A 17,352-nucleotide genomic window follows, 5' to 3' on the forward strand; every position below is an offset into this window, starting at 1 on the left:
GCGCAGTCATGGCAATTGACTACACTACATATGTATGCTCTCTAACTTCAGCTGAGCACTCACTTTTATTTGGCAACATTTCATGTTTTGCTGCTTGACTCCCTGGCTCATTTGATTCTAAGCCTTTATCGTCTACTTCAGCCTCCTAATCCCAGCTTTACTCCTCTTAGTCCCAGTAGATCACTTTTCCTTGAACTAAAGTAGAACTTTGAGTAACATGATGTGATTTCATTCAGATTTACATTCAGATTCATATTTATTTGTGTCTTATCTATATTCTACCCCATTACTTGGTCCTATCACACCTGTCTCTTCTGGAATATTATGTCCTTATTTTTTTCTGTTATAAATGAGAGAGGTGATAATTAAAATCCTCAGTCTTGCCCTAACCGGGTTGGCTCAGTGGATAGAGCGTCGGCCTGCGGACTGAAGGGTCCTAGGTTCGATTCCAGTCAAGGGCATGTGCCTTGATTGCAGGCACATCCCCCTTAGGGGGTGTGCAGGAGGCAGCTGATCGATGTTTCTCTCTCATCGATGTTTCTAACTCTCTATCCCTCTCCCTTCCTCTCTGTAAAAAATCAATAAAATATATATATTTTTAAAAATTTTAAAAATAAAATCCTCAGTCTTTATTCACAGCCTCCTTTCTCTTGGTTGTGATCTGTCATGATTATCATGTGCCCAGCCACTTTTGCCCCACCACAAGGCTGAGAGGAAAAGCAGACCAAGAGAATCTGTGAAGACAGAGAGGAGTTAATGAAGGGCGGGACTAAAGGTGATTTGGAATGACCACAAAATATTAAATACACCCTAAATCTGAAAATATTAAAAAAGTAACTGGGCAGATGAGAGCACTGGAAGACAAGGAAGAGATTTCAAAGTACAACTTAAAGGATCTGGTGTGATTTAAAAGGATATGCACAATTTAAAGGGAAATCTTTCCACTCATAGCTTCTGAGGGAGAAAGGCAAAATGAAATGAAGACGTGCTCTTTGGCAATTGAATAGTGAAGGCGAAAATAAAAAAATATTTAAAAGAAAAAGGGGGAAATAAAAGGTTGACCAAGATAGAGGAGAATCATAAAATCAGAGGACTTGCAACTCCACCCTTACATCAAGGCAAATAAACAAAAAAACAAACACACACACTAAAGTACCTCGATTGCTAGACTGTCAGAAAAGGGTACTGTTAACCAGGAATCATGCAAAACAGCCCAATATCATAAAAATGAACATGAGGTAAAGAAAACCATCGGAGAACTATTGCAGAAATTCAGGAAATGAAACTTCACACTTACCTCCTGAGGAAACCTTACCACCACCAAAAAAACAACCAAGAAGCAGAAGAAAACTAAGTCTGCACTCCAAACAGATTACTGGTAATATACCCAAATACACACTGAGAATAGGGAAAACCTTGTAGGCTCATATATTTGAAAAATGAAAACAGAAAGGAAAAAAAAGAAACAGGAAGAAATAAAGGAGAATTGATAGAACTCAGGAAAGAAATGGAAGCAAAAGACAAAATTCTCTCCAAAATGAAGAATAAATTACAAGAGTTAAAAGCCTCCTACTTCCCGATTTCAAACTTACTACAAAGCTACAGTAATTAAGATACTGTGAAATAGAGTTGAGAGTCCAGAAATAATTCTTACATTTATGGTCAATTGATTTTTTTTCTTTTCACAAAGGGCACCAAGACAATTTAATGGGTCGTGGGCTTGATCCCCAATAGGGGGCATGCAGGAGGCAACCCATCCATGCTTCTCGTTCTTTCTCTTTCCTCCTTATCTCTCTAAAAATAATAAAAACATATATATATGTATATATGTGTATATATATATTTTAAAGAGAGCTGTTTCGAGGAGTAGTGTCTTTTCTTTAGAAGACAATAGGTGCAACCAGTTGTAACAGGAAAAGGTAATTGCACAGAGTGCAGTCAAAGCATTGAGGAGCCATTTCAGTCCCCCTCAAAGTTGAGAAAGCTGCTTACTGCATGTTGTATGTGAATTATCTTTTCTGGACTTTAAGATTCTTCAAAACATGAAATGAAAGTATGAATATGAACAGGTGTGGGTTTGTTTGTTTTTTTAGTTTTTTTAAAAGAGTAGTTGGGTTGGTTTAAATACTTTAGTTGTGAGTGAGAAATAAAGTCCAATTTTTTTACAAAGCATATTTAATTTTGATTAAAAATAGATAATGAAACATTTTAAAAATCTTAATGGTATAGACATCTATGCATTGAAAAGCCTCATTGCTTCCCTTGGCTTTATGTACCGTTAAGCCCCACATACACCATATTAAGTAACTGCTTTTATTTTTCCTTATCCTCCCTGTGGTTTGTTTTTTATACAGATACAAAAAAATACAAATAAAGATTCTGTTTTCCCCCCTCAGGAAAATTCCCAGATGTTTCAAGGTAGACCTTGCAAGAATATATACCCTAATGAATACTTTCCTCATGGAATAACAAATGGAGCTAATTGGTATAGTGTCCCAGGTAAACATTCATTTATATTAAGGTCATATAATTTGATGAATTTTCTGTTTCCCTGGATAATGCTTCTTGTTACTAATTTTTTCAATTTTGAGAAAGACTCATTATTTTCAAGATATTGTTTAGTTTAAAACATTCAGATAACCTTTTCAAGTGTTTTTACATTTGGTGCACATTGAATAAAAATAATGCACTAAAACTTGATAAAAGTGTTATATTTTTATCTCTGACTATTACAAAGAGCCTTAGAAGTGCTAATAAGACAAGGGTAAGCTGCTCTTGAATTCTTGAACATGAAAGTACAAGTGTTTTACCTGTACCACAAACATCAAACAGCTCTCAAATGAACACATTATTGCTTTTCAACCAATGCTGAGAAAAGATGAATTTGGTTTTTCACTGGGAATGTTGCTTACCTTTTAGAATCTGAATTAGTTAGGATTTCTTCAGAGTGACTGATTATAATTTTTTTTATCCTTTAGGTGGTATGCAGGACTGGAACTATTTACAAACAAATTGCTTTGAAGTGACTATTGAACTAGGTTGTGTGAAATACCCATTTGAGAAGGATCTGCCAAAATTTTGGGAACAGAATCGAAGATCTCTAATCCAATTTATGAAACAGGTGAGTACTCAGGAGCCAAGTATGGAATTTCTCCCAAGATCAAGAAGATACATGTGGTTTTCATGCAGTGTTTTTAAAAAATACACCCTTTTGAATTCCAGTTTGGCTTATTCATGTTTTAGTACATTTATCTAGCAAATTCATAGATGGAAATGAGTTTAATTTGTATGAATGGAAAAGAGTTGAAAATGATTAAACAATGTAGTGATGTTTTGCTCTTTATGGCTAGTGATCACTTTTTATCCTGTCTTTATAAAAGGCTAGCATTAATTGAATACACATGTAAGCATTTGTCAAGTGATAGGAAGATGGGCTATGAGGTAAATACTTTTATTCTTTTTACTAGTGACCTGGTGCATGAAATTCGTGCTCATTAAAAGGGGATTAATTAGAGGAAATGTTTTAATATTGCTATTTTCCCTTTCTCTATAATAGAAGTGTCAGAGATGAAAGAAAATTAGTAAAATGTATATGAAAACCTTCCTCCTGTCAGAGTCTGGGGCTCACCACGGGACCCAGAGTCAAGTCCCCGCCCACCCACATGCACCTCAAAATTGTGTGAGACCCAGACCTGGCCGCGCCCCCCTGAGGACCCCTTGTCAAGCCTCAGGTCCTCTGGGCCGGTGCCAGGACAGGGGGTGTGGCCTGAGGTCCTGCCAGGTGGGGGGCGCAGCCTCAGGTCCCCCGGCCCAGCACCAGGAGGGGGACGCAGCCTCAGGTCCACTGTCAAGCCCCACCAGCAGGGGGGTGCAGCCTCAGGTCCCCTGTCAAGCCCTGCTGGGCAGGGGCATGGCCTGAGTTCCCCTGACCCAGCACTAGGGGTGCACCTTGAGGTCCCCCGTCAAGCCCCGCTGGGTGGGGGGCACAGCCTGAGGTCCCCTGTCAAGCCCAGCCAGGCAGGGGGGTGCAGCCTCAGGTCCCCTGGCCCGGTGCTGGGGCGGGGGGCGCGGCCTGAGGTCCCCTGTCAAGCCCCACGGCGGCGGGGGTGGGTGTAGCCTCAGGTCCCTGCTGATTGCTTGTTAAGGCTCCTTATGGGAACTTGGCCTCAGCTGTGGGTGCAGCCATCTTTGTGATGGAGTGATGGTCAATTAGCCTATTCCCTCTTTATTAGATAGGATTTTTGCCAGTAGTTTAGTGTGAAATGATTTTCCTTTAGTTTTGATATGCATGGTGACCAATAGGTAAAGACTATAAGAAATATGCTAATAAGGATTAATTAATTATTAGGATAATTTAACATACTTTGTGCCAGCATTTTTCTGCTTTATTCTTTTTGCTGAGTGTAATGGTATAAAGGCTCTGAGTTTGCATACTAATTTTTAAAAACATTTTCTAAAAATTTTTGAATATACAGAAAAGTTATACAACAAACACAGTAAATACTTTTATTCCTTCACTTGGATTTAACAGTTTTTAACATTTTGCTGTATTTGCTTTATTTAAATTATACACACACATTTTTGCTGAACTATTTCAATGTAAATTACAGATGTTATACAGTATTTTACACCTAAGTATTTCAGAATGCATCTTCTAAAAATAAGGATATTCTCCTGTATGCCATCCCCAAATGCCATTATCTCACTTAAGATAATTAACAGTTATTACCTAGTGTTATCTAAATTACCCCTTCTTGTCCCCAAAACATCTTTTTATAGCTATATTTTAGAGCCAAGGTCAAGTCAAGTTTTATGTATTGCATTTGATTATTACATCTTTTACTCTCATTAGAATAGTCCTATTTTTTTTTAATAACATTTTTCTTTTAAAGAAGCCAGGTCAGTTTTCTTGCAGAATGTCCTATATTCTAAAATTGCCAGATGTGCAAAAGTTTAAACTGTGTGTTTTATAATCCTTGTAATAAGACAAACCCTAGCCTATGAAAATTAGCCTTTCAGAAACTAACGTATTTTGTTTAATAGGCGTTAACATTTAGCTTTACTCTGAACTCCCAAATTCCTTTTTGGTCCCCATGTTTACATTATTAACAATCTGTTATTTTGGATATGAGCTCCCAAAATAATAATAGTAGTTAATGATCTTGGTGTCTTTGTACTTTACCCAGGTTCATCAGGGTGTCAAAGGATTTGTCCTAGATGCCACGGATGGCAGAGGTATATTAAATGCCACCATTAGTGTTGCTGAAATCAATCACCCAGTGACTACTTACAAAACTGGAGATTACTGGCGTCTCTTGGTTCCAGGGACTTATAAAATCACAGCATCTGCTCAAGGGTGAGTGACTGAATACTTGGAAATTGAGCACTTGGGAATAAGGCAAGCATCGTCCCATTCTGGAAGGTTATTGCCAGAAAGCCCTAAAGAGTTAAGCAACCTTGAGTTTAACACTGGGAAGTTTAGAGCTGGTTACACATTTGACTCTCCTCTGGTTGCAAAGTGAGTATACAAACTTATCAGATATAGGAATTTTGTGAAATTATGCACCTTGAACAGTGCATCAGATCACCTCCCCCTCTCAGATCACCTTCCCCCTTCCAGGTGTAAAGCCATAGTAAGTGATTTCCTTCACTATTAGTAACTATTCTGGGAAGTACCTGTTAGTTGGGAAAAAAGATTCCTGTTCTGCTGCATACTTCAATCATTTCCAATAAATACTCTTGAATAGACAAACATTTTTTTTATTATTGTACATTTAATGTCTTATTGCTTCAGTAACATTTTCTCTCTTATTGTAAATTCTCTAAAAAAGGCCATTTGTATCTTTTTACAGGTTTTCTTTCCATAAAGATACATTTACTTAAAAATAGAAAATGAACTTACGACTTTTATTTTTTTAAAAAAAATAATAATTTTCTTTATTTCCCCCTCCTTTACAAATAGCTTAGAACTGGAACCACATATTTAATCTGCAACTTAAAATTTTTACCTTCTAGTCATTTTTTAAATGTTTTTATAAATGTAGATGTTACCAGTGATATTTTCCCATCCCCTTACTAGCTATCTCACTGAAGTAAGGGTACCTGCCATTACTTCAACGAGATAGCTAGTAGGGAAAGAGAGAGAGAGAAATGTCCATTGGTTGCCTCCTACACGCTCCCAACCAGGTTTGTGTAGGAGCCAAGGTATGTGCCCTTGTGCCCTTGACCGGGAATCAAACCTGCGACCCTCCAGTCCTTGGCCTATGCTCTAACCCTGAGAAAAACTGGCCAGAACCTTTACCTTTTTAAAAAAAATGACTTTCAAATATCTAGTGGCCCACAAATTGGTGGATTAAACTTCCCACTAATGAGTAATGAGGTCTTTTCTGTTTTTCTTCCTTTTTGGCATAGTATTGGAAAAACTAAAGTAGCATTTTTAAAGTATCTGAAAAATGGGGCAAGAATGATGTGCTTGGTAGATAATGTCCTAAGTTAGTACTTCTCAAACTTTTCCAATCTTATGTCCTGATAACAGACAAGTGAACTCAGATCCCAGGAGACATGGGGGTATCCACTGCAAGTACAAACTTGCTTTTGAAGTCATATATTTAACTTAAAATATCACTTATATTTTACAGTCTACCCATCTCTGTTCTTTGTTTAATGTTTAAAATAAATATTAAATTTATCACAAATTTTAAAATTTGACTCTTTTAGGAAGATGCACCACGTTTATCTCAAGGCTTCCCCCAGAGCTGCTGTGCTCCAGCTGCAGAAGTAGGGCTCAGCCATGTCTCCTTTCCCCACAGGTATAATCCAGTTACCAAGAATGTGACCGTGAAGAGCGAAGGTGCTGTTCAGGTCAACTTCACACTTGTTCGATCTTCACCAGATTCAAACATTGAATCAAAGAAAGGAAAGGGAGATAGAACCAACACTGATGATGCCAGTGATCCAACTACCAAAGAGTTTGAAACTTTAATTAAAGACCTTTCAGCTGAGAATGGTTTGGAAGGCCTCATGTTACGCTCCTCCTCAAATTTGGCTCTTTATCGATACCACTCATACAAAGATTTATCAGAGTTTCTAAGAGGACTTGTGATGAACTACCCACATATTACAAATCTTACCAAGTAAGTGTCATCTTCTTACTGCTCTGCTTTTTCTTTCTTTCTTCCCCCCTCCCCCCCGCTTTTTTTTAAAGAAGTTACATTCAGCATAGGCTATGTTGAATGGTTCCTATAATTTATTTGGGAGCTGAATGTACAGAGAGTTAGAGTTCACTTATTTTGAAACATATTTGCTTGGAGAGCTTTCTAACAATGAATCTTGGAAACTTTTATGAGGAACATTGGAAGAGAACTACTGCTTAGATTAGCAATGTATGTCTTGTGCCTCCAGGAAATGTGAAATTACTCTTTCTAATGATTGCTTTGACTGATTTCAAACCCCTTTTCACTTCTTAGCTGCAGATTCATGTTCTGACTACTTATTACTTAGTGTGTTTTATTTTGCTGGATTAAGGGGCAAATTTGGAACTGTGAGCTCACCTGCAGGGATCATTCTTTTTTCAAATTAGAAAATGAAGCCTGGTTGCTGTCATTTTCTGTACTGTAGTCCAACGGTTTTCAACCAGTATACTGCAAGAATTTTTAAAACATGCAGTACCTGACTGTTTATTCAGGGCCACTGACCTCTTTTCCCTCAGATTGTCAAAGAAAAAAGTAATAGCCATCCGGTGTGAATGAATCCAAATTATACCTTTTTTTGTCAGATTGGCAAAAAATAAAATACATTTTTGTGTGTTCCATGGGATGGAAAAGGTTGAAAATCGCTACTCTAGTAAATCTATTCACAGTTGAACAGTTGCTATTCCCACTTAAGGACATATGTGATTGACTGATGATCTAAAAAAAATATGCAGTACTGGCTTATGTGAAACTGATGGCTGAGACAGCGTTTACCTTCCCTTTCTGGAGTTTCTCTATCTCCCTTTCACTGTTTCATTATAAATCCTCTAGCTCTTATTACAGTTACTCCAAAATTATTTCCTTGATTTGTTGATTTTCATTATTTGCCTGTTGAGGGCCTTTACTTGACATGTTACCCTGAGCTTACAGTTCTCTGCTTACATGCCTAATGAATATTATCTAGCTCTTTACTTTGTTTTTCTTCATGGGTCCTTTTAATTTTACCAGCAAATTTAGTTTCTCAAATACTGGTTGATAATGTCCATAGATGCTAAGAGTGATATTTACTTTGGCAATATCCATTATCTCTCTTCCTCAACTGATTCTTGAATATTACTGCCCAGTTTAGGATTTAATATTGTCATCTTAGATCCATATAGGGATTACAGGTTTTCTTGTTTTAAAATAAAAAAATGGGAACTTATTTTGCTCTCCATTTACTTAGTCATTTAAGTTGTTTTTTTTTAAACCTTCCAATTCAAGATAACTTTTAAGTTAAATATTTTCCCCAAAATATGCAACACCTGTCAATGGTGGGCCACAAGAGAGTTTTAGGTGATCCACCAATGGTGGTGCTAAGTACCATTGAATAGCATTGTCAGAAAGCAATAATTTTCCTATTCTAGTAATCCTTCTCAATTTAATGTGAATATATTTCTCTGACTAAATCTCCCATTGTACCAAAGAAAGCAGGCCTTAATATCAGAGCTCTTGGGCAAGCTGAGCATTTAAATCATTTTTACTGTGATACTGGTATTATATTTATAGTAAAGTATAAAGTATCTAAATTAATTTAGATTTTAAAAGATTCTCTACATGTGTGTATATTTATATTTTTCTAAGTGAGTCGGTTGAAAAGACATATGCTAACTAAATATTAATGTAGATTGTAGAGGATAGAACAAGTATTATGAAAATGATATGAGAATGACTGGATTTGGAGGAATGCCAAGCTAAATCATAACCTTTTGTCAAAAAAACTAAATTAAAAAAAACACCTTTATTGTTGAAAGTATTACATATGTTCCCTTGTTTCCCTCATTGACCCCATCTAGCCCACCCCAGGCCTTCACCACTCTATTGTCTGTGTCCATGGGTTATGAATATATGCATACAAGTTCTTTAGTTGATCTCTTCCCACCCACCAACCCTGCCCCCCCCCCCCCTTCCCTCTGAGACTCAACAGTCTGTTCCATGCTTCTATGTCTCTGGATCTATTTTGTTCATTAGATTTCACATATGAGTGAGATCATGTGATATTTGTCTTTCTCTGACTAGCTTAGCTTCTGAGACAGCATGGAGAGCCCTGGGGAGTATTATGCTAAGTGAAATAAAACTAATTTTCTTCAAGTCTTCAGGCACAATGACTTATTTTTTAAAACCTTGTTTTCATTTTTTGTTTTAAAATTTTTCATGTCAGCATTAATATTATATAATGCTTGATTACTTGATGAATTTTTGTTTCTTGGTTTTTGAAAGTTTGGGACAGAGTGCTGAATATCGTCAAATTTGGTCTCTTGAAATATCCAATAAGCCCAATGTATCTGAGCCTGAAGAACCAAAGATTCGTTTTGTTGCTGGTATCCATGGAAATGCTCCAGTTGGAACTGAATTGCTTTTGGCTCTAGCAGAATTTCTCTGCCTAAACTACAAAAGGAACCCCGCTGTTACCCAAGTAAGAGAATAGCCTGTTTTGACATGTTTTGAAAGGAAAAAGCTCAGTGGTAAACATTGATATCGAAGCATCATTTTGAAATTTTAATTTAATTTCTTGTTAGATTTTACACAGAGGCACTTTTAGTGCGTTATAAACTTTACTCTTTAAAAATGGACCACCTTTGTATATACTCATTGTTAATATGTCTCTCTATTATATTTCTTTGGCTACAATTAAGAGCCATAGATTTTCATTCAATTCTCTACTCCCTTATTTAATAGTCAAGTTATTGTTCCAATCTTTACTTACAGTTTTGTATATTCTAACTTGAGGGACTTTCATTCCTAGTTACTTATAACTATGAAACCACAGTGAAAAATGTGGTAAAAGACAATAGTTTTCCTTTTTATTTTTATGTAATAAATGCAAAATTATTGGACATCTTGGGGGACTAGAGATTTCAGAAAAAGCAATATGGCATTATCTACTTTAACCATCTGTGACTACAAAGAAGAACTTTGATTCATAGGCTTGGTCACATATGATTAAGCAGCCTAGTTCTGTGTTATCGGAGAGCACTGAAGGAAAGAGTGTGCATCCTACTAGAACACTCACTAATTGGCACTGTCTGTATAGAACGTAGGAAAGGAGAAAGGAACTAATATCTGTTTAATACCTACTGTCTGCCAGATTCTATACCAAGTACTTTACATCCATCTTAATTTAATCACCAACCCTCTAATTATGTTACCTCCTTTTTACACATGTGAAAAACAGACAGCTAGTAAGTGGTAAAATGGATTAAACCCAAGTGTGTCTTACTCTAAAGCCTGTGTTGTTTTGTTATACCAAACTGCCTCCCCTAAAAGATTTTGGAAAGAATTGATGTCATGATTAGGATCAGAAAGAAACTGGGATTAGGTGAGATTGATTTATATCAGACTTGATCAAAAAGTATTTTACAATCTTAGGCAAAGTAAATTTTATTGACTTTTTCATATGAGTTGCAAGGAGTATCTCAAAACATTTTTTGTTCTTTTTAAAATGGAAGAATACCTAAGACAGTGATTCTCAACCCTGGCTACACATTAGGAACATCTAGGAAGGTTTTTAAAAATAAGCAGTGACTGGGTCCCACCCCCTAGAGGCATCAATATTCCTTGAAAAGCTACTAGGAGTCTAATATTTGAGCAGAGTTGCTACCTACTGACCTTATGATTCTAAGAGACTATATATAGCCCTAGGTAAAATACCTACCAGGAATTTCAAAACTCCTGGTTTATGAGAATTTTCCTCACTGGTCTTATTGGGCTTGAACTCTAGATCCCTTTAGATTGTCATTTGTCTTGAGCTACAGGTCAGAATTGCCTGGCACGTTCAAGAAAATACACATAGTCAGAGACCTGTGGTGAAGCTAAAGCATGTGTACTTTAGAAAAATATCTCCCCAGAGGAGAGATTTAAGAACCAATTAATTAAAGGGTCTCAAATATTTTCAAACTATAGACTATTTTAACAGAATAAATAAACCAGGAATTAACTATTAGAAATATATGAGATGAAGTATATCAGAAATTAGTTCATGCCACATATGTAGCTATTTTTACATACTGATTTCAACTCTTTTGTCTCATTGTTTCCAGACATACATTACCATTTGTCAGATTATAGATATCAGTTTTTAATCTGGAAAATACAGCCTTACCATTATTGATTTAAGCCAGCAGTTACCAACCTTTTTCTACAAAGGGCCACATGGTATACTGTATATTTCAGGCTTTATAGGACAAATGTTCTGTTACAATTACTCAGCTTGACAATTGCAGCACAAAAAGTGTTATGGCCTGGGCATGACTACGTACCAATAAAACTTTATATATATAGCAAATAACATGCTGGATTTAGCCTGCAGACAGTGATCTCTGATCTTTGTTGTAAATCATCAGGATGTCTCTGTGAACATTAGTTCTATGGTAGTTTTTTGTTGTTGTTTTTAATGTAGTTGAAGTAAGAGATTATTTTTATTTTTTAGTTCTGCCATTTAAATCTGTGTTTAAACCAAACAATAAAGATTTTCCGTTTGAGTCATGGTAGGTAGGTACCTTTTGATTCCACATATAGCTAATAAATGCATTGACTTCTGTTTCTATTTTAGTTGGTTGACAGGACTAGAATTGTGATTGTCCCTTCTCTAAATCCAGATGGGCGAGAGAGAGCACAAGAGAAAGACTGTACTTCAAAGATAGGACAAACAAATGCTCGTGGCAAAGACCTGGATACAGACTTTACAAGTAAGACTAATTTTTAGGCTATTAAAGTAATTTGCAGATAATTCTTTTTCTTTTTGCTGGGGGATCAGTTGATCCTATTTTGCATATGAGCATTGGGGTTCTTTTTTCTAGGTGGTAGATATAAAGTATAAATACATCTACAAATCTTTTCAAATTTTTCTCCTTTATATTTTGTAAAAGTAATTCAAGTTTTTTCTTAAAAATTCAATCAATAATATTGGGGGTGGGTTTCATCACTAGTCATACAGAGATGTTAATTATCTCTCTCTGCCCTCCCACATACGTGTGTGCACAGATACACACATACACATGCATGTGATGTGTGTATATTGGTTTGGAGGGGCCTGTTTCTTATTTAGGTAGGGTCATCTTTTATATTGTTCTGCAATAGTTTTTATTGGATATATCATTGACATCTTTCCATTTCAGTACTTACAGATCTCTAACATTCTTACTAATGGCATCTTAGTGTGGTACTGATGTGTGGCAATACTCTGTTTCATTCAACCAAACGTTAGGCATTTAGTTTCGTTTTAATTCTTTGACTGTGTGAACAATGCTGCAAAAACACTCTGCTTTCTGAAAATCTTATTTTCCTTCAAAGATAGGTTATATATTCCCTAAATTATGTATTTATTTATTCATTTATTTATTTATTTACTTTTAATCCTCACCCAAGGATATGCTTTTATTGATTTTAGAGATAGAGGAAAGAAGAAAGAGAAAGAGAGTGAGAGAGCGCGTGTTGATGTGAGAGAGAAACATAGATTGATTGCCTCCTATATGCACTCCAACCAGGAATCAAACCAACAAGCTTTTGGTGCACAGGACAACGCTCCAACCCAACTGAGCCACCTGGCAGGGACTTCCTAAATTGTTTTTAAAGAAGGATATGTTCTTCTCTTTTTGTTTTCAGTACGAATTTTCTTAAACTTGCTTAGAGTCATTAATCTTTACACAGTTACCTTGCAGTATGTAAACTCAAAATAACCTACCTTTTAAAATGTATCTTTCTTGTTTGAAATAGTGGCTTATGGAGTAATAAAGTATTTACTATAGATTTCATGTTAGCCTTCTGATTGTGTTCAAGTACAGAATATTTTCTTAACTACTCATACTAAACTTTTAAAACTTATTGGATATTTTACCTTTTACTTTTTTAGATAATGCTTCCCAGCCTGAGACTAAAGCCATCATTGAAAATTTGATTCAAAAACAGGACTTCAGTCTTTCTGTAGCCTTAGATGGCGGTTCAGTGCTGGTCACATACCCATATGATAAGCCAGTACAAACAGGTATGTAGAGTGTCACTTTATATATACTGTTTGAACTTCGATAGGAAATTCTAATTAAGTAAAGTCCCTTCTAACTTTTTTTAAAATGGTGAGCATTTGAGCACACTCCCTGAGCAAATAACCAGCCTGATATGATTGTATATATATCAACAGTTCAAACAGTTCCTTGTAAGAGAGAGGTCAGATCTAATGATGGCCTAGCTTTGTTAAGTGTAGCCATCTTGTCACATCTGTTCAGTTTAGTCCACGAGCATTTATTGAGCAATTATTATGTCTGTAACATTGAGAATATAAAAAAGTGAATAAGACACAATGCCTGCCTCAAGAAACTCATATGTAACCAAATATTAACAATACAGAATTGCCCTTCCCTGCTTTAAACCTTGATTGACTAGTTGTACCTTATGGTGTGTTAAACAATGGCTTCTTTGGGGCCATTGTATATGGAGGTAGTTTGTGTCATTTTCAATGCAGCTTACAAGGAAATAGTATTATTAGGCCACAGTTGCCCGAAAATGTGGTAAAACATACCAAACATGCCATTAATTTGGTAGTATAGCCTGTTTGCTAAACTAACCGTTAATACCTTTTAATGTAAGGAAGATGTGTACCTGTTTAGTCAGATTATTCTGGGTTAAATAGAACCACATGATTAATTCTAATAACTCCTCAATAAACTTCAGTGAAGTGCAAGGAAGAGAGAAAGATAACTTGTATCCATGAAGTTGAACTTGGAGAGAACCCTTTTGGATTTCTCCATTGACTTCTGAATTTTTTCTTTGTAGTGGAAAACAAAGAGACTCTGAAGCATTTGGCATCGCTTTATGCAAATAATCATCCATCAATGCACTTGGGTCAGCCCAGTTGCCCAAATAAGTCAGGTAGGTATTTTCGCTACCCCTTGTTATTGTTGTTGCTGCTTTGGGCAAGAGAAGGATTCTTGCCTTATGGTTTTGTTGATCCTACATCTCTTAATGCTTTTATAGATGAGAATATTCCAGGAGGAATAATGCGTGGAGCAGAATGGCACAGCCACCTGGGCAGCATGAAGGTATGCTTTCTAGAATACAGTGAGAATGGAATTATAAATATTATCCAGTGATTGTTCTGATATAAGCAAAATGAATGACATCTGCTTCATGGGTTTCTTGACATGATAACCTTCAATTTAATCTATGACAGCACTTGTGGGGTTTTTTTGCCATTTTTATAATTTTTAATTGTACAATTTAGTGACATTAATTATATTTACAGTGTTATGCAACCATCATCAGTTCAAACCATTTATTTCCACAACTTTTTCATTACCCCAAACAGAAACTTCCCACCCACTAAACAATAGCTCCTTGTTCCACCCAGCCCCTGTTAACCTCTAATCTACTTTCTATCTTGTGTGTGCCTAGTCTAGGTATTTTATGTAAGTGGAATGATGCAATATTTGTCCTTTTGTGTCTAGCTTTTTTCACTTAACATAATGTTTATTTTATAGTATGTATTAGTACTCCATTCTTTTTTATAGCTGAATAATGTTCTATTTATGTACATACCACAATTTGTTTATCAGTTCATCTGTTGATGAATACTTGAGTTGTTCCACCTTTTGGCTCTTGAGAATAATGTATAATGGACATGTGTGTACAAGTATCTGTTTGAACCCGTGTTTTTAATTCTTTTAGGTATATACCTGGAAGTGGAATTAGTGGTCAGATTCTAATTCTAAGTTTAACTTTTTGAAGAACTACCAAATTGTTTTTCATATCAGTCAAACTGTTTTACATTCCTACCTGCATTGTAGAAGAGTTCCACTTTATTCACATCCTTGCCAATACTTTTATTTTCCATTTTTAAAATTATAGCCATTCTAGTAAGTGTGAAGTAGTACCTCATTATAATTTTGATTTGCTTTTCTGAGATGACTTACAATGTTGAGCATCTTTTCATGTGCTTATTAGCCACGTGCATATCTACTTTGGAGAATCTATTCAAGTCTATTGCCCATTTTAAAATTGGGTTGTCTTTTTGTTGTTGAATTATAAGAATTCTTTATATACTTTTGATATTAAACCCTTATCAGATGTTTGATTTATTACTAGTTTGTCCCATTTGTAGGTTGTTGTTTCAGTTTCTTGAAAATGTCCTTTGATGCACAAAAGTTTTTAATTTTGATTGTCATATTTAACTATTTTTTGTTGTTGCTCATACTTTTGTTGTTATATCTAAGAATTCATTGCAAAATCTAAGGTCATGAACATTTACCCCTGTGCTTTCTTCTAATGAGTTTTATGGATTTAGCTTTTATATTTGAGTTGAGTTGGTGGTGCTTTTTAGTATGTGTGTGTTTTGTTGTTGTTAATCCTCACCCAAGGATATTTTTTCCATTGCTTTTCAGAGAGAGTGGAAAGGAGGGAGGGAGAGGGAGAGAGAGAAACATTGATGTGAGAGAAACACATCGATTGGTCACCTCCTGCACGTGTCCCAACCGGGACCGGGATCGAACCTGCAACCCAGGTACATGTCCTTGACCAGGAATCAGACCCATGACCCTTCGGTTCGAGGGCCAACGCTCTAACTGCTGAGGCACACCAGCCAGGAGGAGTTGGTTTTTGTGTATGATATGAAGTAGGAGTTCAATTTCATTTATTTGTATGTGGAAATTTAGTTGTTTGAGCACCATTTGTTGAAAAGACTATTCTTTCCCCATTGAATGGTCTTGGCACCCTTGTCAAAAATCAATTGACCATAGTTGTATGGGCTTATTTCTGGACTCTCACATCTATTCCATTGGTCTATATGTCTCTTCTTTGCCAGTATCACTGTTTTGATTATTGTAGCTTTGTAGTAAGTTTTGAAATTGGGAAGTGTGAGCACTCCAACTTTATTATTTTCCAAGATTTTTTTGGCTATTGAAAGCTGTTTATAATTCTATTTGAATTTGAATATTGTCTTTTTCTGCACAGAAAGGCTGTTGGAATTTTGTTAGAGGTTGTGTTGAATTTGTAGATCACTTTGGGTGACATCTCAACAGTATTGTCTTCTTATCCATGAGCACAGTATGTCTTTTCATTTAATTAGGTGTTCTTTAATTTCTTTCTGACAGTATTTTATAAATTAAATGTCCATCCACTTCAAATTAGTCAGGAGTTGTTAGCTCAGTCATTATTTTCACACATGCAACCAGAAAATTTACTTCATAAATATGTTACAGAATTCATAACTACTAGTATATTACAAATAACTATGTTACAGAATTAATCAATTTGATCTAGAAGAGAGCAACACTCAGTGTGCCATGAGAAATTAAAGACAGAAAAGGTTACACCTCGTCAGAGATGTAGCCTTCTCTTCATAGAGGACATGGCATTGGGTGCAGAGATGGTGAGTCAGCAGGACGTTTCAGAAAGAGGAAGCAGCATGGGCAGAGGTCAGTAGCAGTCTAGTTTAGTTAGGATGTGGGGTACCATGGAGAGCAATGGAAGACAAGAATGGGAAGAGAGTTTGGGGATTTGAATGCTTTGTTTTCGTAAGCAATGGGAAGCCACTGAAGGTTTTAAGCAGATATATAATGACATGATCTAAACTGTTCTATGGGAAAAGTAATCTCTTAGCAGTAGGTTAAGGTAGTTTGGAAGAAGAGATATTTGGTACAGGGAGACTGGTTTAGAATAGCTTAGACAAATAAGAATAAAAGCCTCGATTGGGGCAGTGGCAGTGGGGCTGGAGTCACAGGATTAAGTTTCAGAGATATTGTTGGGGTAGAAGTGACAGGATTTAGCAAATTATGGATGATAGCAAGACATTGAAGTCAGAACCGAGATTTCATGTCTATGTGAGAAAATGAGTTAATACTATTAACTGGATTACAAAAAGGAACAGGTTTGGGGGAAAGGTGGTAAGTTAGGTTTTGGAATCTGTTCACACAAGCAGGTTAATTGCTTTATTGTAAGCAGTGGCTTGAGGCTGCAGGTTGAAAGTATCAGAGGACAAGTGTTAGTGCTTCTACCTCCAGAGTCCAAGAACAGCAGTGAAGTTCTAGGGTTTAGAGGGAAGCTAGCCTATTGCATGTACTTATTCATTCATTTATTCAGCAAACCCTGATGCACCTCTTGCCAGACACTGGGAAGCACTGGAGACACAAAAATG

The 17,352-nt window shown here is 36.1% G+C and overlaps 1 protein-coding gene across 2 annotated transcripts in view; it reads left to right on the forward strand.

Moving 5' to 3' along the window:
* The window catches only part of CPD (carboxypeptidase D), a 61,947-nt gene that overhangs the window by 35,428 nt on the left and 9,167 nt on the right, over nucleotides 1–17,352 (forward strand). The window contains exons 9-17 of one of the 2 annotated variants that reach the window (XM_079798862.1): nucleotides 2,397–2,499; nucleotides 2,979–3,121; nucleotides 5,187–5,356; nucleotides 6,810–7,133; nucleotides 9,450–9,645; nucleotides 11,782–11,917; nucleotides 13,081–13,212; nucleotides 13,998–14,093; nucleotides 14,199–14,263. In XM_079798862.1, the coding sequence (XP_079654988.1) occupies nucleotides 2,397–2,499; nucleotides 2,979–3,121; nucleotides 5,187–5,356; nucleotides 6,810–7,133; nucleotides 9,450–9,645; nucleotides 11,782–11,917; nucleotides 13,081–13,212; nucleotides 13,998–14,093; nucleotides 14,199–14,263 (1,365 nt within the window). Of the gene's footprint in view, nucleotides 1–2,396; nucleotides 2,500–2,978; nucleotides 3,122–5,186; nucleotides 5,357–6,809; nucleotides 7,134–9,449; nucleotides 9,646–11,781; nucleotides 11,918–13,080; nucleotides 13,213–13,997; nucleotides 14,264–17,352 lie in introns of both variants that reach the window. The other variant, XM_079798861.1, reaches the window with a different exon arrangement.

Source organism: Cnephaeus nilssonii (genome assembly GCF_951640355.1).
Source record: "Cnephaeus nilssonii genome assembly, chromosome: 19".
NCBI lineage: Eukaryota > Metazoa > Chordata > Mammalia > Chiroptera > Vespertilionidae > Cnephaeus > Cnephaeus nilssonii.